At 50.8% G+C, this 24,536-nt stretch overlaps 2 protein-coding genes across 3 annotated transcripts in view; one reads left to right on the top strand and one right to left on the bottom strand.

The window, feature by feature from the left end:
• Nucleotides 1-21,915, top strand: part of SLA (Src like adaptor) — a 66,791-nt gene extending 44,876 nt beyond the window's left edge. For both annotated transcript variants that reach the window (XM_004467581.5, XM_004467580.4), the window contains 6 exons: nt 8,115-8,214; nt 9,031-9,117; nt 11,866-11,969; nt 14,417-14,548; nt 18,671-18,803; nt 20,002-21,915. In XM_004467581.5, coding sequence (XP_004467638.1) covers nt 8,115-8,214; nt 9,031-9,117; nt 11,866-11,969; nt 14,417-14,548; nt 18,671-18,803; nt 20,002-20,206 — 761 coding nt within the window. In that variant the 3' untranslated portion in view covers nt 20,207-21,915. The remainder of the gene's footprint in view (nt 1-8,114; nt 8,215-9,030; nt 9,118-11,865; nt 11,970-14,416; nt 14,549-18,670; nt 18,804-20,001) is intronic.
• Nucleotides 1-24,536, bottom strand: part of TG (thyroglobulin) — a 249,481-nt gene that overhangs the window by 74,930 nt on the left and 150,015 nt on the right. The gene's annotated exons all lie outside the window — the stretch shown is intronic.

Below are 24,536 nucleotides of genomic sequence, written 5' to 3'. Positions count from 1 at the left end.
CTTCTGATCTGTCCTAACTTGATTTCCTCTTTTCTTTTACACCTACCTGAACAAAGGGGAAGGACGGGGCGCAGGGGATGCTGTGCTCATTAGCGCTATCTGCATAATGCGAAGGCGTTTTCATGGAATGAGCTCCTACTGCGACAGCCAGAGCTCCCCAGGCTTACCCATCCGTTAGTGTCTGACTGCTTCAGGCGAATATTCTCATCAGAGATTCTTCTGCTTGGCTGTGTAGCCTGAGAGGAGGGCGTGGAAAGTCCCTAGACCCCAGCCCCCACACAGGGACCCTCCCCAGGCCACTCTTTGGGCAGCTGGACGAGCTCCTGAGCTTTTAGGAGCTCCTTCTTCCCACAAACCGCGGAGGTGAATGCCTTGGCACTCCCTTTGCCCATCCGCTTTACCCCTGAGCCAAGCTTTCCAGAACATGGTCCCAGGTCCAGGTGCCAGGACTAAGGTCATAAACCCCACAGAAGCAGCAGGACTTGGTGGGAACAGGGCAGGTTTTAGAGGCAAAAGACCCTGACTGAGCTTCTGGTGCTGGATGACCTTGGGTAAGTCACACCGCCTCCCTGAGGACTTGGCTATAAAATGGAGGCCAGAAAAATCTCTCCCTCGCAACAGTAACACAGTACGAGTTGCTACCCATAAATGTGTGTAAAAACATCTTTTAAAAAACTTTGGAGGGGAGCAGAGGTAGCTCAAGTGGTTGAGCACCTGCTTTCCAAGTATGAGGTCTGGGGTTCATTCCTGGGTACCTCCTGCAAAAAACAAGCTCACCATTCCCCAGTACCTCCTAAAACACATACACACACAACTCGTCTGGGCCCATCCATCTGATTGCTTGGGGCTATGTCTAAATGGTCGTTCCCCAAAAGTTTTAAAGTGGAGGAATTGGTGATTCCATGACTTTCAAAGCGCCCAAAGACTTCATCTGAATCTGCAAGTCAGCACACAGGCCAGGCTCCTCCTCGGGTCAGACGCGGGCGGTACAGAATTGAAGGAGACAGGGAAGTCCCTGTGCGGCGGGAAACAGCACCTTTCCATCTTCAAAGGAGAATTCGGTCACACTGAATTTCCCTTTGCCTCTTACCTTTCCATAGCTCTGACTGACTACCCGGGTCTGATGGGAAATGAACACTAACGGGACTGTGGAAGGATGGAAACAAGGCGGGCGCAAAGCAGCACATTTGCATAGCTGGCAAAGAAGAGGCCTCAGTGGAAAGAAGGGGTGGGCGGGGACCTGGGAGGACGGATGGGGAGGGGAGTCACAGCCACAGCTTGGCCCTCCCGGTGACTGGTACATCAGAATCGCCTGGGGAGTTGTTAAAAATGCAGATTCCTGGGCCCCGCTCCGGACCTACCATCAGAATCAGGTGGCCGGGGCTGGAGCAGGAAGCTGAAAGTTTTGCCTGCACTTCAGGTGCCCTGAGGCCCCCGAAAGCTGGCAGACCACAAGCCTAGCTTCCAATCCTGCCTTGGCCCCAACATGCAATGAGAAATGAGGAAAGTCAGTGCATCCCCTTTGTGTCTGTGTGTCCGTCTGTAAAGCAGGGACAATTACCTTGGAACCACTTGCATCACCCCTTTCCCAAGAGGATCCAGTAGGTGACAGAGGGGTCCATAAGCTCTCCTGGTCTTTCTCCCAGGTACCTGGTGCCGAGTAGGGCTCAGTAAGTGTTAGGCAAGTGGCCAGACGTTCCATGAACTGTGTGAAGGTAAAGCTGACCTGGGAGGAAGGGGCAGATGTGTGGTGGGCCAGGGGAAGGCAGTGGAACCCTCAGAATGGAGATCCCCCCAGGAAACAGGGACCTGAGGGCGGTGGGCACTTGATGCTGGAAGGTCAGGAAGGGCCAGGGGTAGGGCCTTGTCTGAGTCTTGAACTTCTTGCAATGAAGCTTTTTAACTGGCCCATCTCAGGCTCATGGTCAGGCTGGCTTACTGGGACATCGGCCCCCATGGGTGCAGCCAAACTGACCCTCCCTGGCCTTGCATGTCTTTTGTCGACTTCTAAAATAGAAGCTGGGGAAGAAGCATGCCTGGGGCTCTCCCCTGAACCCAAGGACCTGGAGCCACAGACTGGGCCCTGAGCCCACCTCTGCCGCCAGCAGCCATGGGACCAAGTTAGCCTGGTCTCCTTATCTGCCACGCAGGAAGGCTGGCTTGGGTGAGCTCTAAGGTCCCTTTCAGCCATGACATGACACAAAGCTGACCGTGTCTTCAGCTCTCTGAAGGATTTCTACCTGTCCTTGGTGGGGCAAGGAGGCAAAGGGGACGGGGGCTGGAAGCTATGGGCAGCTGTCATCTATCGCCACCAGAGGAATCAAAATCATGGCCAACCATTCCTTGGTGTTTAGAGCCTGCCAGATTCCATGGCTCCAAGGGCTTTACAAATATGAACCTTTCATTCTTACAACCGAATGAGGCCATCACCATGATCATCTCCACTTTCCAGCTGAGAAAAGTGAGGCACAGAGATTTTAAGTTCCTCAGCAGGGTTGCTGCTGAGCAAAAGGGGGTTCCTTCCTCCAGGTGCAATTTGAAGACCAATTCCTGAGACCCCAGGGGTTCAGAGAGAGAAAGAGTGGTTTTGCACAAGCAAAGGAGAAGAGTCACCCTAATAGCCCCAAAACTGCCTCTTGGAATTGCAGTAATTCTGATCATTTATAATATACGGAATTAGCAGTTTATACTAATGAGTAATTGGGGTGGAACTAGCACAGATTCCTTCATTAATAAACATTAAGGAGTGGAAATAATATCATTTCAATGGCTGTGGATATTAAGGATTTTGCTATACGTATTGTCTAATTTAAGCTGAGAGTGATGTACTCATAATATTTTCTTAACAAAAGCAATAATATTCACTCCTATTGGCAGCTTATCTGTATGCCTATCTCTTTACGTTTCTCACAATATAGGATGTGGTAATATTATAAACTTTATCCTATTTTGTAAGCTATTTTGAATTTTCTAGTGTTTCCCCTATCACTGTTTGTTGTCTTTCTAGCATGTAAGCTTACATTTATTTTTTGACGTTTATAATTACTAAAATATATTCTTTCACATTAAAATGAAACTTAATCACAAAAAAATAAAAAAATAAAAAAAAACATTAAGGAGCTGAACAGGATGGGGGTGAGTACCAAATTGAGATGAGTCACAAGAATTTTATAATCACAAAATAATCATTATCAGAGATGAAGGCATCTGGGACCGGGGTACAGAGCAAAGTCAGTTACAAACTTTATCACATGGATATTAAACAGAAGAGGGTGGAGTGGTCACCATTGCAATAGAAATGTCCTTAAACCAGGGTAAGATCTCTCTGATGATCATCACAATAGCAGGTGGAGATGACCACACACAAAGGTGAGGTCAGTCCTGCTAGGTTCAGCCCTTTTAGACACCAACCTTTGGATATTTTATGGAAGTAAAAAGGCATCTATATAATGACTTGGTAATTTTCATTTGGAAAGCTTGTAAATGGAGGTTTAAACCCTGGTGGCCTGACTCTAGGTCCCGGCTCTGCACTGCCAGAAGCTACGCTGGAGAGGACGGGTTTCCCAGAAGCCCACCTGTTCTGAGAGGGCATGAGCACTTGTTTCCTAGATCTGGTCACACAGGCACTCGAGTGGCCTTGGGAGGGACACCACAGACAAGGAGCCAGTGTCACCAGACCTGGCTAGATCCCCATTTCCACGTGGGCATCACCCACCCCACTGGTGGTACATAAGATGATGCGGGGCAGAACGTGGTCATGCACCTTTCATTGCCAGCCCACCCAAGGTAGGACTTCACATTGCTTAGAATGGGACTGCAGTTTTTAAGAAGTGAGTTAATACAGAGAAGCATTAAGAGGCCAGTGGGCACAACCTGGGATTCATGGTCCCCAAGAGAATTTGATGGACCTCCAGGCCAGTCTTCCCCGCTGAATCTGAGAGAGAATGTGTGTGTGTGTGTGTGTATGTATGTGTACGTGTACTCGAAAGGTCCTAAAACTGAGGGCTGGTTTGATTGCTCAGGAGGCCTTGAGTTTGGACATGACTCAAGGGAAGGCATACCCAGAAGCTAAAATCACTGGGTTGTTTATCTCCTCCCCCACCAGCTGCACTGAGCCGCCTGGACCAGCTCCCAGCCTCATTTGTCCCAACGTGAGGATCGAGTGTTCTCTGGGGAAAGCCTGGGATTTAAGAGCCAACGGGAAGGGGGCTTGTTGAAGCGACAATGGGCTTTGAAGCCTCCATGCTCTTACTTGGGTACATGATTAAACCTCTCCCAGGTTTAGTTTCATGACCCTTTAAATGGAAATCTCTGTTCTGTAGGATGAGCAGAGTATTGGAAGTAATGAAGGGCTGGTATTGCTAAAGAGTTATAAATGGGAGCTACTGAAAATGTCTTCAGCAGTTAAAAAGAAATGATAACAAGGCTCCAAGGAATAATAATGCAAAAAAGGGCCTATTCTCTTTTGACTCAAGGATATTTGTGGCTAGTAATTTCTGTCTCGGTCTCCTTCCTTTCGTGTACTCATTTCCTGTTTTAAACTTTTGTACATTTTGTTCAACCTGACTCATTTTTAGTTGAACTGTCAGCAAATATTTGGTCTTTGAGTTTCATCTTCTGTTCTCACCAAATGGAGCTTGTTTCCAGATAAGGAGACTATCTTTGATGTACACTACTAGAGAGTCCTCAAACTTGAGGACAACTGTTGGCACTGGTCTCAGATACTGGAATGATGACCCCATCCACACAAAAATATCAGCTGCCATTTGTCAAATCAGATCCTGTACCTATGATGCATCCTTAACCCTTAACCCAATCATATGAGACAGATTTTAATATTTCCCGTATTCATACATGAAGAAATCAAGCTCAGATCATTAAAAACAAACCTCTCCCCAAATCACAGAGCTATGAAGTGGTGGCAGTGGAATTTAAACCAAATCTCGTGGTTTCTAAGCCAGGTCCGATGGATTTCAAAGCCCATTCTCATTCTGAATTGCTCTTCCGGAAATTTTCTCTGGGTTTCTCCTTTCATGCCCCACTCATATTTCTTCTCTGTATTTGCTTCCTTATCTTGAGTCTACAGTAATTTAGCACACCCCCAGGCCACTCCTCTTCTCCAGGGAATTTATTCATCTGCCTTAATTCAGAAGCCCTACCCTCTATAGAGCCAAGCAGGCCCAGGAGTACGTGATATGTCTGATGCTTGAACTCTTTGAGCAGATTTAAATCCCCCACCTTCCATTTATTTCCCTCTAGGGACCAAGGCTTAGGAAGACTTTAGTGGGATCCAGGCATAAGACCTTCCTTGGAATGGTTTGTCCTTGCCCCCAGAAATCCAAGCCAAACTTGAACTCATCTGAGTGGCCTCGCCCGTGTCTTTCTAAGGCTGGTGATAAAGGCGGTGGGACTACATATGAAGTCCTTACACAGGACAGGGAAAAGGCCACCACCTTTCAACACAAAGCCCACAGGCCAGGTTTCCTCAGTGGCTTTTAAGTCTTACGGGTATAAAAACATTATTGTTATGGAAATTCCACAGGAAATTTAACCTGGTCATTGTGAAACTGAAACTCCCTAATCCCTTAAGCAGCTCTCTTCCCCCGTTGAAACAATCGTTTTTATAATGGATTTTTTTTGGGGTCTTTGTTTTTGTTTTTAACCTGGTAAGAGATACTGTTACGTTTCAGAGTGCTCATCTTGAATCAGACATCCAGCCCCAAACCCTTCTGCAGACACAATCTATTTCAAGGTTCTATTATTGTCGCAGTAACAAATTCTGTGCCTCTTATTTCAACACTAGTTTTTCACAAGGGGCTGACTCTGGGGACCGCCCACTTGCTGCCCCCACAAATCAGGGTTTTCTGCCCGTCGCCTGCTGGGGACTGTGAAGGCCCTCGGCGCACAGGGGCTCCCCCGGGTTCTTAGTGGTAAGCCCGCCCTGAGCAATCTCCCCACACTGGCACTGGATCGGGCTACAGGGACAGGAACCCGGAAGACACGCCCAGTGGGGGAACCAGTGTTCCCCTGAGAGTCACACAAATGTGATACGACCACCTGCGGCCACTTCTTCAGAGGAGACCCCCTGGGACCCAGAGGGCTGTGCCTCTGGAGCTCCAGACAAGCTCTGGCCTCCAGGGAGGGGCGGAATGCTGGTTCCGAGGCCCTGAGAGGTAGGGTTAGGCCGTTGGCCCTGCCCGGAGGCGGGCGGGGAGCATGTTGATAAATGGCCCTTTCATATTTGGGGGCCACTAGTGAAGGGACAACAGTCTTTCCATCATGAAGCCTGAGGGCCGTGGCGGCGTTTTCCAGATCTCTTAGCCCAGCCCCTCATCCTACACAGGCAGGGATTGGCAAAGTCCACTTAGAGCCAGGGGCACTAAAGAAAACTTCGGCCTTAGGCCCCTCCCAGGCGAGGGGCGCTTTCCCAGGGTCTGTATTTGTCATTTCCCATTCTTTTTCTTAAAGAGGACCTCCAAATTTGCATAGACTTCACGCCCCACGAAATCTGGACCCGCCCTTTATCAGAACTCAGGACTTCTGGCTTCCAGGCCAGCATGCATTTCCGCCCGCCCGGAGGACTGGGCTGGGGAAGGAGCGAAACGTGGGAGCCGGCTGGAGCAGAAGGCAGGCCAGGGGAGGTGTGGGGCAGGGCGGGGGCCCCACCTGCTCTTTCTCCCGGGGTCTGATCCCCGTCGGAGACATGTGCCACCACCCCAACCCGTTAGCTTGCCTTGCACCCCCTTACCCCCAGGAACTGCCACGGGGTTCATGATGGTGACTCAGCTTCCCCAAGTGAACAACACATTGAGATTACTTTGCCACTGGGTTAACTTGTTTCTGATTCATCTGTCGATTAATATCCAAATCTTTTACCAAAAACCTCACTTGTGTTTCTTACTCACTCTAGCATTGACCTCTCCTTCAACTCGGTCCATTCCAAGGGACTTAGGAGCCAGAGACCGTAGGATCGATGGGTGTGAAGGTCTTGGCATGGGGGTGCCTGGGTCCTAGCAAGTGGCGTATCGGGGCCACCAAGACTGCCATGCCCCTGTGCTGGGGCTTCTCCAGATCCCCCTGGGGCGAGGGGCCCAGGGATGGGCCCTCCACGGTTCTTCCTCTAGAATGGGATCTCCGGGAGACCTGGCCCCGGGCTCACGGCTGCTTGGCACTCGCCAGGTGCACAGTAAAGAACTGTCGAATGAATGACTGAGTGATGCACTCAGAGCTGGGTGCTCACAGGCCCAGCCAGGAGAGGGAGTGATAAACATCAAAGCAAAAACCACAGCTGTATCTGCTGATTTGTAAGACATATTATTTTTCCAAAACTGTACCCCGACATCCTGCATTTAATGTGCTAAAATTACAGCAAATCGCTAAGGGTATGAAATAGGAATTTGGCTTAGTGACATAAAGCAAATTCACATCTTGGCCCTGTGCCTTACTCTGCAGTAAGCTGTACTGACACAAACTAAAGGATTGCCCTCAGGAAACTTCACCCGAATTACTTTCAATGCACACGCAATGATGAAAAGGGCTTAATCCCACCCCTCCCCCCAAAGAAAGTCCCTGTGAAGGAGACCCCACAGGGTGCCTCATATCCTTCAAGGAAGAAGAGCTTCGGGGAGCCTCACAGTTGGAGTGTCTGGGTCCTGGGTGGGTCCTCAGCTCCTGCGCCTGCCCCCCAGGGTTCCAGATGTGGGACCCACAAGAGAGGGCACCTCACAACTCTCCCTGGGACATAGGCTTTTACAGGGGGTGCCACAGTTTCCATCTTGTCTCACTGAGCCCCATTTTAAAGGTGAACAGACTGAGGCCAGGGGGCACATGGGACTTGCCCGAGGTGGCATCGATCACCAGGCACAGGGCAGACCCTGGCACCCGCTCTTGTGATTTCAGCCCAAGGGTCTGCAGGTGCCCATTTCTCAGGCCAGAACATCAGGGCCAGGCAGGCTGGCAAAGAGGAGCCCGGGGTTCCTCCAGGGTGGGCCTGTGGAATCCGGCATTTCACACCAAGCCAGGCCTCCGGTTGGAAAGCGCCATGCCCGGCTCCTCCTTGCACCCGTGCCACCCAGGGCCGCCTTCAGCCTAGTTCCTTGCCTTTGTTTCCCCAGGCCTGGACAGCGACTTCCTGGCTGTGCTGAGTGATTACCCGTCTCCTGACATCAGCCCGCCGATATTCCGCCGCGGAGAGAAACTACGCGTGATTTCTGAGTGAGTTAGCTTTCAAAATCTCTTACCGTTTCCCCCAAAAGGATGAACTCAGACTGGGTGGGACTTGTCAGCTTGTCGTTAGAGCTGTTCAATTCTATATGGGCCCTGACTCCACTGTGAGGAGAGAAATTTGGCTCATGCTGTCTCCCTCCTCCTCAATACTGCTCTAAAACCTTCAATGGCCCCCCGTTCCGTATGGAACAAAATCTAAATTACTTAACTTGGCCTTTGAGGTCCTTTATGATCCAGATTCTGCTGCTCACATGGGTCTCACCTCCCTCCACGCATGTGGCACTGACATCACATAACAGGACGGACTCGGGAAGGAGGACCCAGGGGCCGAAGGCACTTCTGATGATAAGCCAGAAGTACTGCCTTCTCTCCTGTTGTCCCTCTGGTCTGAATCAAAAGAAGCTGTAGAAGAAAATCAGGACTCTCAGCCTCTTTTCTTTACATCCCAATGATGTGGACACATGAAACGATCCTTGGTCTATTGCAGGGCATAAGACAATACAGCGGGCATTTCCTTTAAAACGGCCTCCAACCCTGGAACATCAGCTGCTGACCCCTAAAGGCAGCTATTGCCAGCACGTGGGAGGATTTCCCATTTAGTATGGAATCGGGGGATAGCCACTAGATACATACACTTAAAAACTAAACTTTCATACAGAGAAATTCAGGTCAATACGGCCAATGGTAGATCTTTTAAAAGGAATGTCCCAGGCTGCCCCAGGTTAAATTCGATGCATATGTCCATTCGTTCCCTTGCGTTGCCACTGGCCTACCCATCCGCTCCTGTATGCTCTTGTCTTACAGTGAAGGGGGCTGGTGGAAAGCCCTTTCCCTGAGCACTGGTCGAGAGAGTTACATTCCTGGAATATGTGTGGCCAGAGTCTACCATGGGTGAGTATACTTCTCGACGATTATCAGTAAATCATGATGTTTCAGCTGATGACTCAGAAGCCTGCAGAGAGAGTCCGCCGTCAGAGGGAAGGAAGGCTCTGGGTTGAGGGGCGTGCGCCCAGTCTCATCTCTGACCTCGGGGAGAGGGGCGAGCTTAGGTTAATCCCCTTCTCTCTCTGGGATTTGACTTCCCCATCAGTAAGACCAAGGGAATTGGGCCAGAAATTATGGTCAGGGTTCCCTTCGGCTCCGACATGGTGGTCCCAGCACACAGCAGTAAAGGCTCAGGAACTGTTGTCACAGGACAGTGTGGAGTCGTCCCTGGGTCCAAATCCTGCCTCTGTCCCTTACTGGCCACGACAGTGGGCAAGCTACTCAGGTTTCTGTGCAGTTGGCTCCCTTCCTCATCTGTCTAACAGGCATCACAATGTAGGATGAGAGGGACAGTAAACTGTAATAATGTGACCAAGCCTACCAGGTTGTTGGAGAATTAGGAGGCATAACCCACATATAGCTCTTGGAACGATGCCTAGCATTGCAGTAAGCACTCAGTAAGTATCAGCTATATGCTCATTAAATGCATAGCCAGACACAGAGAGAATGCTGTCAAAAATGCTTAGGTACCCAACTGGACAAATGAGTTGGTCAAGCAGGGGAGAAGTGAGCATCTCCAGCCACTGTGCAGGTGAGGCCACTAGTATCCTAGTGGCTTTGGAACCAGAAAACCTGGGTTCAAATCTCAACTCTGCCACTTCATGTAAGAGCCTTAGAAAAGTCACTTAACCTCCTTGAGCTACAGTCTCCTCATCTGTCAAGCGACCAAGGCCAGACCTCGACAAAGAAGTACACAGCATATAGGAAATGGGAAGAAAGGAAGGAAGCACCATTTTAATTTGAAAGGGTCCAGAAATAACTTCTTTATATTCAAAGAAGGACCGGGCGAAGCAGAAACATCTGCCTGAATATTTTGTAGAATGCAATTCAGTGCATTTAATTGCAGTATGAATGATTTTGTTTATGAATACTAAAGCCATTTCCACATTCAGGATGATGAAGGTGAAAATAAGTGGGCCAGGAGCTGCTATGCAAGTTAGGTTCTGAAAGAAACTTGAGTCGTGTAACTCTTCTAAATCAGCTGTAGGTCACTGATCCATTCATTCCTTTAGCAAACATGTGGTGCCAAATGCTGGCAGGGGCTGGGTGGGGGTGGCGAGGAACCCACCCAAGTCAGCTGAAATTTCTACCCTATGGAATTTCCAATCTAATAGATGCAATAAAAGCCCTTAAAATATAGGTGAGGAAGAGAGAAAGTGTTGCACACAGTGGTTATCAACATGGAATTCAACCTCCCAGAAAATGCATTCCAGTTCTAGCTCTACCACCTGCTAACATGAAAGGTGGACACAAATCAGAGTCACTCTGAGCCTCAGTATCCTCATCAGTAAAAGACGGTTAAGACTACCTGCTTACAGGGTTGATAGCAGAACTAGATTTCAAGTGCTTCCAATGTATGTGGCCCATAGTTAGCACTCACACCTGGTAATGTTTGCCATTGTTGTTGTTTTACCATCTTCATTTTTATCAGTGGGATTTCATATAAGGACTTAAAAACATAAATCTTTGTCACATAATGCTAAAGTAATCAGTATGCCGGACATTGTGCAGAACTAATAGAATATATGAAATTTAGGGCCCAACGTCGCATAGTCTTGATTTTAACAACCAAAGTGAGCATAGAGAACAGGGCATAAAGAAAAGGAATTGGACATTATGCCATTGGGTCCTCTCACCAAGGAGCTCTGACTTGAGAAGCTTCCAGCTGGAACTCTTCCACTGCCTGCTTGTATGCCATTGAGTGTTAAGGGGCCGTGAGAGTTCAGTATTAATTTCACTGGGGCATACACTAAGTCAGACCTGTTGATCAAAAGCCAGGGTCCATTCACTGAGATACAGAGTCTTTTAAAAAGGGATGTGCACACAAAGCCTTCCTTCCATGGGGAGATCTGGCCAAGCCTGCTCTGAAAAACGAGTGTAGTCCCTTTCTTTTTAGAACATAGGTTCCTTTGTGTAGGGAGCTTCTTTCTGAAGGGTAGTCAGAAGTGTCTGCCCTCTTATGAAGGGGGAATGCACGCCTGGAAAACGGGGCTACAATTTACTGGTCAGTGAAAGAGGCAAGAAACACAGATCAATGTACAGCATGACAGCTGTGTTTAAAATACATTTATAAAGAAGACAGGAAAGAAGCAAATGACTGCAAAAAGGGCTTGTTAGGTTGGTGAAATTATGTACCATTTCTTTCCTACTTTATTGTGCCCATTCATTCATTCACTCTGGACACGACGATGAACAGAGCAGACAGACGGTCCCCATCTCATAGGGTGGTGAGGGAAGAGCAGGGTGGTTAGCATGTGAGGGAGACGGATGTCAAACAATTTATCAAGCAGGTGCTTGATCACATTTTATAGCGCTTACACCAAATATAACGCCCAATGCATATCATACTCAGCTGGCACCTGAGACATGAGGTAAGAAATTACACAACCTCATGCCCCCGTTATCCCATGAAATACCTGGCACAAAAAAGTTCTCAGGAAATTTGTTTGAAAGATTGTGTGAACGAATGAGTGAACGAGTCGCCGGCTGCCCTCCTCCGCTAATCCCAACAGTCTTTTCTGGACAAGATCAAGGTCTTTGGGGGAGGGAGCCAGGTACCAGCTGGGCACTCACAGCTGCCTTCCTTCTCTGCAGCTGGCTGTTCGAAGGGCTGGGGAGAGACAAGGCCGAGGAGCTGCTGCAGCTGCCCGACACCAAGATCGGCTCCTTCATGATCCGGGAGAGCGAAACCAAGAAAGGTAAGCCGCCTCCGCTCCTCCTTCCCTTACCGGGGTCAGAAAGCAGGTTTTGGTCTTTTTTCCCCAACCGGCCCTTGACACGGCTGCCTTTTCCCTCATCCTACAGTCCATGCAGACCGACCCCACGTCCTTGGCTCGCTGCAGCCCGCACCCCGCCGCGTGGCCAGCGTGAACGTGGGGCGTGGCACGGGTCCGGCAGCCGGCTGCGGCCCCGGCCAAGTGCGGGCCCTGCCAGCTCCTGGGGGAAGCTCTTCCATCTCTGAGAAGGGAACCGCACGCCAGGTGCGACGGCACCCCGGGGCCGGGAGAGCGGGGCCTTGGCGAGGCCTGGGCTGCACACTCAGGCACTGAGACCCGGGCGGGCTCTTGACCCTCGGAGCACGGTTCTCTCATCTGCGAGGAGTGAAGATTCCCCCCTTCCCCCCCCCCCCCCCGCCTCGCCAGCTGGTGGGAAATTCCAACGCGGCAACCCTTGCAGGGCTCCTGGCGCCCAGGAGGCCTGCACATCAGCTCTCTCTGCACCCTACAGTTAAACGAGACGGCTCAGAGACCCAGGCCAGCAAAGGTCTGCTCTGCCATCCTCGCCAAGATCTTTATCTTCTCATCTCGCTTGCACCCCACTCATTAAGTAATGCAGTGGAGACAGAAACAGCAGCGCCCTTTGTGGTGGTTCAGCACAAGGGCCCCGAGTTCTAGTTTCAGCTCCACCGATGACTAAAGAAGCCGCCTCGTCCCTGAGCCTCGGCTCCCTTCTGTGTAACGTGGCGTTAGTAACAGTAAAGCACTGAGCTCTTTGCCTGGGATGGAGCAAGCCCTTAAAAGAATTCCAGGAGCCAAGCACTTACAGCTAAGATTTCCCCCAGACTAAAATAATAATACTGTGTAAGATATTTCCCAAGTTCTTAGCGTACTTCTTGTACATTTGCTATCAAAGAGAGAACATGCTGCCTCTGAGAACATTTCTTGTGCACCTATCAAGCGCCAGAGCTGCCTGGTGCTGGGGCCTGGAACAGAATAAACACCCTGTTTATTCTGGGGAAGCAGGGAGTGTATAGATGATATGGTCACAAAACCCAGAACTACGCGTTTCTTGAAAACCTGAATGTGCAGGGGGAGAGCGGATCAAAGGGAAGGTGAAGCTCCCCGCATGTCCCAGGGGGGCCCCCAAGGCAGGACACCCAGACTCAGAGAGATCCGCCTAAGCTGGCACGGCCCAGGGGAGGAAGATGCCAGCATGAGACTCAACTAAAAATATCGCTGTTGTCAGGCAGATCTGCCGCCGCACTGTGGCTGGGGTGGGGCGACAGGCTCTGCTCCCTTGGGTATGCAAAGCGCTGATGATTTTCCACTTGCTACCCTTGACCTGCTTACCAGCACGCTGGTCCCTGTTGACATTACCGGAAGACACGCAGGTTGACTCAGCGGGCAGGCCTGGGCAAGGCTTGGGGTGCCCGTGAGGTTGCTCTGGGGGGCCTGCTTAGGACAAAGGGTCAAACCCCAGGTCTGCCGTTCCATGCCGTGTGCCTCTGGCCATGTCCCTCTGAGCCTCAGTTTCTCCATCTATAAAATACGTAGGGATAATAGCTCCCAAGGTCTTTCTAAATCAGTGGAGACACTATTTTTGCAAATTGTTTAGAGCCTGCCCAGCACATGAAGCAAAGCTTCAACCAAAGTGAGCGCCCTTTCCTTCCTCACCAGTTCCCAAGCATCTTTCACTCCCGGGACCCCGGGAGCCAGAGCAGGGAGGACCCTTTGACACACCCTAAGTCCAATCCTCGTGAAGGACCTGCCCGCAGTCATTCCAAAAACCAGTTCCACTCACAGACCTACAGCAGGCCAGCGCTCTAATGGTGGTTACGGAGAAATGGCACGTTCTACATGCTTCTTAGGGATACCCAGAAAATGACTTCACAGAGCCTTTTCCAAATTTACAAGGAAATCAAACATAAGTCAGAGGAAGTGGGGACCGAGAGAGGGGGAGTGGGCAGTGGTGGTGGTGGAGCGGGCACGAGGCAGGGAAACGACGTCACTACCACCTTAGAGAGTGAGCCCGGCCAGGACCCAGGAGTGTGACCACAGACCCCGACCTTCAGGGGCCACCAAATGATGATTCAATTAGGCCAAAGGAACCACAAAAGGACGCGGAAGCGCTCCAAGCGCGCCCCACAAAAAGCAGAGCGAGCTGGGTCTGGGCACCTGAAGACCTGTGCGGGCGACAGGATTGCCCCCTCCAGCCTCACGGGGCGTCGAGACCACTCCACGCCATGGTCTCCAAACTGCGAGCTGCATCTGAGCTTCGCGGCTTCAGCGGGGGGCGCTGCTGCTCAGGGCGCAGGGGTGTCACGCCCCACCCTCGTTGTGCTACCGCTAGGCGGGGAAGAGGGCTTGAGTGGGGGGCTGTCGGGCGGTCCCTGGGACCCGGCTGATCTGCTCTCCGCCTCCCACAGGTTTCTACTCCCTGTCGGTGAGGCACAGGCAGGTGAAGCATTACCGCATCTGCCGCCTGCCCAACAACTGGTACTATATCTCCCCGAGGCTTACCTTCCAGTGCCTGGAGGACCTGGTGAACCACTATTCTGGTAAGGGACGCCCCATGCAGCTCCAGGCTCAGTGCCCCATGGCGCCCTCAGTCTAGCTGGGAGCAGACTTGGGGCAGGAGGCACCGATCACGCCTCCCGCCCATCCTGCCATCCTGCTCTGCTCTTCGTCTCTTTAATTCAGTCCATAAGTTTCAGACTCAGTCCCGGTGCCTGGGAATGTAGGAAGCACACTGCAGCTAACCTTGCAGATAAAACAAATTAATTTGCCCCTTTCTTCACAAGCGCAGACAGCATGCCCTTTCTTCAGCAGGCTATACATTTTGGGGCCTCTGGGGCTTTGTTCTGAAAAGCACTCATTTCCCCTTTTCTGTCAAAATCCTCCTCATCCTTCGGGGTCAGAACAAGGGCACGGGCTCGGCAAAGCCTCAGCGCGTCCTCGTGTCAGAATCCACTGCCCGGCTTAGCTGCCCCAGCAGGCGGCTTACACTTGCCGCCGTGGGGCCTCACACACCGAGAGCGGGTCCCTGCCTCCCAGGAAGCGCTTTGAAGACCTGGGGTTGTGGCTTGTTCATTTGTGTGTCCTCCCTGGGCTTGGGAGAGCGGTAGAAAGGTTCCCGGGCTGCCAGGGCAGGGCCCCTCCCGTGAGAAGGCTGGAGCGTGGCATGGCTTGGCTGGAGGCGGAGGTGTCCCACAGAGCGGGGAGAGAAAGACCGTGAATCGCCTTTCACCCTATGGAAACTGCAGGAACATAAAAAGAGGCTACATTCTGGAGAGTACAGCAGTTCAGAGGGAAGACTCTGGAGCCCCTGTGTGTGGATTCCAGATCTGCTCGTTGCTAGCCCAGGCAGCTGGGGCTAGTTGTGTATATTTCTGTGCCTCGCTGTCTTCATCTGGTAATGCAGAGACTCACTGTTCCTTCATCATGGGGGTGTCGTGAAGAGCCACTGAGTTGGCACATGGGACACGCTCAGGAGAGGCCTGCCTCACAGTAACCGGCCAGAGAACGCGAGCTGCTGCTGCACATGCAGCCGGGTCCCTCGTTGCTCCTCCACTCCCAGCTACCGTGGAGGGAGGCAGGGAGGAAGCTGCTCTCACTTGGTCGGCACCTTCCCACTTCCGGGCGGGATGTCTGTGCCCACAGCACTGGGCATCTTTGCTCTTAGGATGTGGCGTCTTGAACCAAAGAAGTAAAAAGCATTTTGAGGAGAAAGATGGCATCCACACAGCCTTCCGTTATCAGTTCATGGAAGAAAAACAGCTGCCTGGGGGAGGCAGGCCACGCTCCCATCGGGTTTGCTCCTCGGGAGCTGAGCGAGACCTTGAGCAGGCTACTCGTCCTGTCGTGGCCCCGGGCCCCTGGGAGGATAGCGGGAGAGGACGGCCCATGCGGGGGCTGCGGCGATGCTCAAACACAGTCGTCTGTGGTACGTGTCCAGCACGGGCTGGTGCGGGGCAGACGCAAAACACACGATAACAAATATCGGTTCTGTGACAGCCGCACACCTAGCAGTTAGCTAAAAATGAAAGAGGAAGGGAGTCCTGGAAGCAGCCAACTTTTAGTGATGATGAGTAAAAGTTGGTTGTGGTATTTGGCTTTTAATAACAATCATCTGAGAGGTGAGGAGACCATAAGTTTTGCATAGCCAAAAGCAAACACGAAAAGGACGCAGCTCTGGCAAAACTCTGACAAACAGGCCAGCCCTGGGGCCACTGCGCTAAGGGCCGCCAAATCCACGTGGCAGCCGCCGGACTACCGGGAGGATCATAGCCCCGTGCAGAACGAGCGCCTTCCAAAGGCCTGTTCCGGGCAAGTGCGTCAATAAATAGATTGGAGGCATCACCTGTGCGCATAAATGAGCCGGGTCCAAAAGCCTGACTGCTTTCTATGCCCTTCAGGACTCCAAAGTGGAAGCACCGTGGCCAGTTCTATCTCCCATTAGCTTCTTCCGAAAGGCACATAAACAGGGACATTCGTGATGACGGGTCTGAACAGACTTCTTTGTTTTACAGGGTTTTTATATTTATTATCCAGGAGCCCTTGGGCAGTCACTTAACATCCCAGAGCCTCAGTTTCCTCATCTATAAAATGGGAATTATATCACCTCTTCATGGGATTGTTATTAAGACCAAAAACAGGGTGCGGGTGAAAAGTCAGAATCCTAAAGTACTCCACACACAGTGGTGTTTGAGAGAACAGAGAGGGCAAGGCACACATGAGCTCAAAAGTATCACCAGGAAAATGACGTGATAGGAAACGTGGCCCTGGGCTGTGGCAATGTTGGACTCCAAGAGTCCAATGAGCATTCTGGGTTGCCACATCGACTAGGTTGAATCAGACTAGTAACTCCCGACCCCAGAGGCGGTGTAGGATTTCTTTCTTCTCCATTTAAGAGGCAGTGGGCAGCTTTGGGAATGAGTCCTGGCTCTGAGTCAATGAGGCAGGTTTGGATCACATTTCTGTGGCCCCAAGCAAATGGCATGGCCCAGGAACCTCAGTTTCGTCATCCCCCAAAGTGGGTCTACCAATGCAGGCCTCACAGTGTCGAAGTGGGTCTCAGTGGGCTGAAGTGTGTAAGGCCAGATCACACTTGGCACGGGTTCCAGGCTTGTAAGTGCAGGCTCTTTGGCTCTTTGTGAAAATCTGCCTTTTCACCCAAGCATTAAGCCTCTAAAGAAGGACTTTCAGGAAGTTTCCTGCTGCCTAGATGGTGCACTGTGGTTGATGTAGCTCGTCTTGCTATCTGACATCATCTCCCTCACCCAATAACCTGGAGGTCCTTTCAATTTCCAGCCTGTGACAGGTAATTAGTTCAGATTCACATCCAATTAAGCTTCCCTCTAACCTCATGGTCCGACCTCACATTTCTCAGTGCGTGCCAGCGTGGGTGGACATTGGCGCTCACAGCGAGAGTCAGACTGGAAACCCCGAAGGAGCGCCCTTGAGGGCCATTCCCTGAGAGCCTGGGCCTGTGCCTTCGGCTGCAATTTCCTTTTGTTCTTTGACAAGGACAACCGAGTAAGGCAGAAGGCATAGACTGACAGAGGTGTAACGAGCTGGCGGAGACTCGTGCTGGACTCGCCCCAAGGCAGTGGTGGCATCCTCAGACATTCCCCTCCAGTGTGAACTGAGAGGCCCTGGGGGTCCTTGGCCTGGAAGGGGCCGCACAGTATCCCCTAATCTGTAAGAATGCCTGACGTACCAACACAATCAAGTCCTCAGCATGGAATGGGCTGCGGGGAGGCTTCGAAGAGATGGAAGTTGTATCTTAATGTTCCTGGAAAGATGAAGGATGCTAGAAGCTCAGACATTTCACACTAGTCAAAGGAAAAAGAAATGGATTTGTTTAATTTTGATTCTCTTTGTGCTTGAGAATCTAGGGTAGAAAAGGGAGAGTTTACTTCCTTCTCTTTTTGTCCACTTTCTCTCTTCCACCTTTTTAACCTTTTTTTTCTCTTCCCTTCCTGTAACTTTCATCCTTCTTGTGCTTTCTTTACTTCCTCCTCTGTCTTCCTCTCTCTCTCCCTTTCCCTTCCCTCTCTCTTCCCCTCCCTCCCTCCCTTCCTTCTGACCTTCCTTCCTTCCTTCGTTCTTCCTTCCATGTTTCCTCTATCTGCCTGTCTTCCTGCAAATGTCTTTAGTCCACCAATTCCATGTGAAACACAACTCTGTGCTTTGGAAGAATCAGTGTTGTACCTGGCCCCATCCTTGCACACAAGAGATTCAACCCATGAAGTTGATGGAATTGGCAAACTCTGCACTGGGTTCACCTTTCAATGCACATTTCATAAGCATTGCAGGCACTCTGCTAGCCATTCTCATTCGCGCACTCCTTTCTTTTTACAGCAGAAGAAACTAAGGCTCAGAGAGGTTCCAGGTGACCCACCATCAGGGGTGAAGCTGAGGCTCAAACCCACGTTTGGCTGACCCTGGCTCCTAAGCACTTCTCCCTATCTGGGCCTTGTAAATGCTGCTTGTGTTCAGGGCATGTTGCATTTCTGGAACAATTGCTCAGGTGCAGGAATCTCAGCCCTGCCACTCACTACCTGCCATGTCCCTTCCCAAATCTTGGCTTCAGTCTCCCCACGTGGCCCAGGCCTTGGGGCCCTCCCTGGTCCTGCGTCCTCAGGCCCACTGACCAGCTGTCCCACTTCCCTCCTCAGAGGTGGCCGACGGTCTCTGCTGTGTGCTCACCACGCCCTGCCTGACGCAGAGCACGACCGCCCCGGCAACGGAGGCTGCCAGCCCACCCGTCACCTTGCGCCAGAAGTCATTCGACTGGAAAAGGGTGCCCAGGTAGGATGTGTGGAGTGCCTGTGGGCGTGGGTGAATGCGTGCATCTGTGTGTGAGCAGGTGGGTGTGGGTGTGAGGGTGTGTGAGTGTGGGTGAAGGGACATAAGCGTCTAAGTGTGTGTGTGGGAATGTGTGAAAATGTGTGTGGGAATGTGTATGTGTGCGTGTGTGAAAATGTGTGAGTGTGAAAGTGTGTGTGAAAAGTTTGAGTGTGTATGTGTGAGGAGGGAGTGTGTGAATTGCACGTGTAAGTGTGCACTGAGTGTGAGGGAGTACATGAGTAGGGGGGTGGGTGTGAGTGTGTGAATGTGTGGGTGCATGGGTGAGGGGGTGTGAGCGTGAACACGGGTGTGTGTGAGTGTGGGTAGGGGATGGACAAGTGTGTGAATGTGTATGTGTGAGGAGGGCACGTATATAGTGTGTGTGCGTGAATATGTGTGCGCCACCCCCACCCCCACCGTGAACGGGTGAGCAAAAACCAGGGGAGAGCCTGGCATGTGGCACCCTGGCCAGTGACGGTCACCGCCGGCCTTGCTGTGCGTGGCACCCAGCGGGTGTGGACCCCCACAAGCCCTCTGAGCCCCGGGAGGCCGGCGGGCCTCGGGGCGATCAAGTCTATTCCACGTTTGCAGCCAATGTTCTAGATGAAAAATACCACCTCGCTTTTTCTAAGTGTTAGGACCCCAAAGAATAACATGCAGATCAATCTTACATACATTTGACACACTACTAGAAACCCTCTCAAATAGCTGAAACACAGCAGCAAAACCCTAAGTGACGGTTTTCCCAAGGGGAAAAGCTTTTCCACTGATTCATTTCTTTGGTTGCCAGCTAATGCACTTCACGGAATACCTATCGTTTGAGATCAGCAGGTTTCCCTAATAATGAAACCCTGAATCAGACATCCCATTGGTGACTTCAGAGCAAGTCAGAGCCTAGAAGAGCCTGGGAGATGAATCACCCTGCTCCTCCCTGTCAATGTAAAGACGTGCTCATTAAAATTCACGGGCGGAAGTTTGAGCCGTAGGAAGACAGTGAGTCAGGGAGGTGAGGGGAGCTGCCTAGGGTCACGGGGCCCTCAGGGAGAAGCCCTGGAATTGGAGCAGCGCGTTCGAGAAGTGCTAACCAAGCTCTTGGGCCTCTGCCTTCCCTCCTCCCTCTGTCTCTTTTCCCCTCCTCTGCCCTCTTCCCCCCTCCCAGGCTGCAGGAGGACACAGAGCACCCCCTCGGGGTGGACGAGTCGCTCTTCAGCTACGGCCTTCGGGAAAGCATCGCCTCTTACCTCTCCCTGACGGGGGACGAAGGCCCCTCCTTTGAGCGGAAGAAGAAGAGCCTGTCTCTGGTGTACAGCGGCAGCAAGAGGAAGAGCTCTTTCTTCTCGTCGCCGCCCTACTTCGAAGACTAGCCGGGGAACAGACTCTGTGTTCTGTGCCCAAAAGGAACAGGGTTCGGACTGTCACCGGGGAACCTGCAGAGAAGCCGGATTCCCTGGGGAACCCCAGGTTTTCTAGAAGCCGAGAGAGGCCATGCAGAGGTTCAAACTCACGTCTTCTCCACAGCACGACAGAGGGGACCCCGTCCTGATGTCTCTTGGGTGCTGTGAAATGCTGAGTTACGACGTGATTGGGGACGTTTCAGTGGAACCCCGTGTGCATGTGTGCGTGCCTCGCGTGTGTGCAAGACGGAAGCACTTTCTCTGGTAAGAAAGTGCCCAAGGACGCTCTCCAACAAACTCTCCAGATGGTTTACAGCCTGAAGTCACTTCAAAGGACTCTGAGAAAAGCCTGAGAGGAAGATGACCCCCACGGCCGCAGCCTGCCAGAAGATTCCGGGTTTGCAAATTGGTCCCCCTAGTAGAACTTTTCCTCACCAACCCTTCAGGAGACCTTTGGCATGCATCTCTCTCCTTTTAAGGGAACTCAGCGACACTAATGCTAGTGCTCCTTATTCAACCTGAATCAGGAAACGCCTTTGGCATTTCCACAAGACAAAGGCAGAAGGAAAGGACCTCTCTGATTCTGAAGAGGGTAAAGCACACAGGAGAGGGCGATGCTGCTGGTGGGGAAAGCAAGAGGGCGGACCCAGGGCCGTGCCCGCTTTCGCCGTATCCCCTGCCAGGGCTCTACAGCACAGAAAGAGCTTCTCCGGGTTGCAGCGATTCTTGCTTATATTAACAGCCATCATTCAGTCATCTCACCCGAAGAAGCACTGTGTTAAGGTCTGTGTACAATGTCAGGACAGAAAAAAAGATGACTAAGCCCCAGCTTCCAGCAGAGGTGTCCACAGTCTAGACAGAGAGTGGTGTCGTGGAAAGCCAGGGTTCAAAAAGAGACAACCTCAGGGCCTGGGTGGATGCCTGAGGTCCAAGAGCTCATGTTTCATCTGGATCTTCAGAGAAGGAATGGCTGGATGGAGTTGGTGAGGATGGCTGGAGTTTTTGAAAAAGGAAATGGATCAGTTCTAAAGACTTGATCCAGCCGCGATTTTATTCTAACAAGGTCTGGCATCCACAGGAGGAAAAATGCTAAGCTCCAGAAAAGATGGGGAGGCAGGATGGCTTCATTCTGTTGTACATAATTTTAAGAGAGGAAAAACACAGGGAAGATCCAGAGAAGCAGAATATTCCTCTCCAGCTGCCCATCCCGATCCAGTTAGGGAGGGGGCTGCCGAGGAGTCCATGACTCATTCCTCCCCGTTTCAGAGGAACTGGAGGGGGCTGCATGGGGTACCCCTCCGTGTGTGAGAAGTCTGCCTGTCCACCACAAGCATTCTGTAGATGTGAGGTCATCGTGCCAGTGATGAGTGTCCATGCAATCCCTTCACTGTCTTTACCGGCAGAGTCCAGTGTCTATACAAGATCTGGGTGGCTTCCTGCACAGTCCACCAAGGGGCCAGCCACCACTGAAGATATGAATGTAGCACCGCGCATGTGGACTCCCACCTCGAGGCAGCGAGACCTGGTGAGCTCCAGATGTTTGGACAGTGTCTCAGGCATCGTCTTCCGTTGACTAATACGATTTGGGGAGCACCGCGAGGGGTTTCTACGTGGGAAGCATTACACTTGGCCAAATCCTGTATTTATTCCTAATTAAAATAAACCTAATAAATATTTAACCACTGGAATGTGAGCCTCTGGGGTGAGATGGGTGGGCGGTCAGTTCCAAAGCTCTGTGGGCCCTAAATTTTCAAATAAGCCTGCAGATGGGGAGACCTGGGAGCAAGGAAGCCCCAGGGGATGCCAGCTCTGGGTAGCAGCTCAGCTTCTTCTTGAGGGCAAGCCTTAAGGAAACCAGATGTTATCACTTTCGAGGCTGTCTTATTGAACTTGAAGGTGGACATGGGATCAAGGGAGAGAGCACATTTGTAGCAGTTGTTACGAAAATTCTCTGTCTCATCTAGCTACTTCTGCATACTGCTTGTGAGAGCTCTGCCGTGCATTCTTTCGAGAATTTCCCAAGTAGTTTTTCAGACACCTACTCTATCCTAGATGGTGCTCCAGGAGCCGGCGCTTTAGCAGTGAGTACCAGATGAGGTCTTTGATATCACGGAGCTTGATACCGTGAATCAATAAGCCGCTTCCGGCAAGGAGGAGGCCTTGGGTGATCAGGAAAGGCCTCTGCGGGGGCAACATTATTTGAGCCAAGACCTGAAAGATGATCAGCAAACTGCCACGCAAAGATCTGGGAAGAGTATTCGAGGCATTTCCTGGAGGCAGAAGCGAGGCCGCCTGCCGACAGCGCAGCAAGAAGGCCGAGTGACCCGGTGCTGGCTGAGGGCAGCTGCAGAGGAGGGAGTGGTGGAGGGGGTGGCAGGGCCCGGAGGGCGCCGGCACTGTGGGAAAGGGTTGGGATTCCTTTCTTGGAGAAATGGGAAGCCGCAGGAAGTACTGAAGTGGGGGGATGACATCACCTCATTTCTATGTTTAAAAGTTTACTCTGGCTGCCATGTGGAGGACGAATTTTTAAACATCCAGGATTGCATTTTCTATGTATACTTAACCCATACTTGAAACAAAAGAATGCAGAGAGTTTGAAAATAAAGGGGTGGAAACTTTTTCAGGCCAAAATGAACAAAAAGAAAACTGGTGTCTAATTTTATTGTGAGACAAAATGGAAATTAAGGTAAAAATAAATTGCATAAGAGCAAGGAGAGATGTCCTAAAAAAAATTTAAGAAGATCTAATGATTGTAATATACATTAATCGAAGATTATAGTTTCCGAATATATAAAGCAACTATTAGAAGGGCAAATAGAAAAATCGATAATTGTATTTAGAGATTTTAACACACCCTTCTCAGAAATTGACAGACTAAGCAAAAATAAATAAGTGAGTAGATAGACTTTAATAGCATTATTTAACTTTTCAGACAACAAAATGGGGCATATTCTAGATCACAGAGGAAGTCCTTCTCAAAGAGTCAGCCTCATCCATTTCAAGCTCTGTGATGACAATGCAATATAGGTGGAAATCAATTTGCAAGAGCATAGTAAAAATTCTAAGGTTCTACAATCAGGAAAAAAGTAAAAACAAACAGATAAAACCAAATCAAGAAAGAAATAATGCAGGAAATAAGAAAATATTAGAAATAAATGACATATTGATATTTTTCATAACTGATAAAATAGTAACTTTATCCAGTATTCTGAAAATACTTTATTCAGAAAACAAAGGATGAAAAGTAATGAGATTAGTTTTCAACTACAGAAGTTGGAAAAGAGTAACAGACTAGCCAAGAAAAAAAGGAGAGCATAAAAGATGATAAGGGCCAACATCAATGAAATGGAGTTTTTAAAACAGCGAATAGAGAAGATTTTTTAAAAAGCAAAATGTTATTTAAATATAATAGTAAGATTAATACAATAGCTGGAAACATGAACAGGAATGATCAAGAAAGGCAAAAAGGGAAGAGGACTTGGCCCAGTGGTTAGGGCGTCCGTCTACCACATGGGAGGTCCATGGTTCAAACCCTGGTCCTCCTTGACCCGTGTGGAGCTGGCCCACGCGCAGTGCTGATGCGCGCAAGGAGTGCCCTGCCACACAGGGGTGCTCCCCTTGTAGGGGAGCCCCACGCACAAGGAGTGCACCCATAAGGAGAGCCACCCAGCGCAAAAGGATGTGCAGCCTGCCCAGGAATGGCGCTGCACACTCAGAGAGCTGACGCAGCAAGATGATGCAACGAAAAGAAACACAGATTCCCGGTGCCGCTGACAACAACAGAAGCGGACAAAAAAGAACACACAGCAAATGGACACAGAGAGCAGACAACTGGGGCGGGAGGGGGAAGGGGAAATAAATAAATAAAATAAATCTTTAAAAAAAAGAAAAAGAAAGGCAAAGAGATCAAAAGCAAATCAAGGCGGCAGACTTGGCCCAGTGGTTAGGGCGTCCATCTACCACACGGGAGGTCCACGGTTCAAAGCCCGGGCCTCCTTGACCCGTGTGGAGCTGACCCACATGCAGTGCTGATGCACGCAAGGAGTGCCATGCCACGCAGGGCAGGGGTGTCCCCCACGTAGGGGAGCCCCACGCACAAGGAGTGCACCCCATAAGGAGAGCTGCCCAGCGCGAAAGAAAGTGCAGCCTGCCCAGGAATGGTGCCACCCACATGGAGAGCTGACACAACAAGATGATGCAACAAAGAGACAGATTCCCGTGCCGCTGACAACAACAGAAGTGGACAAAGAAGATGCAGCAAATAGACACAGAGAACAGACAATGGGGGGGGAGGGGGAGA

The sequence above is a fragment of the Dasypus novemcinctus genome, chromosome 14 (genome assembly GCF_030445035.2).
Source record: "Dasypus novemcinctus isolate mDasNov1 chromosome 14, mDasNov1.1.hap2, whole genome shotgun sequence".
NCBI classification, from domain to species: Eukaryota; Metazoa; Chordata; class Mammalia; order Cingulata; family Dasypodidae; genus Dasypus; species Dasypus novemcinctus.
This window is presented reverse-complemented; position numbering and strand designations above follow the sequence as displayed.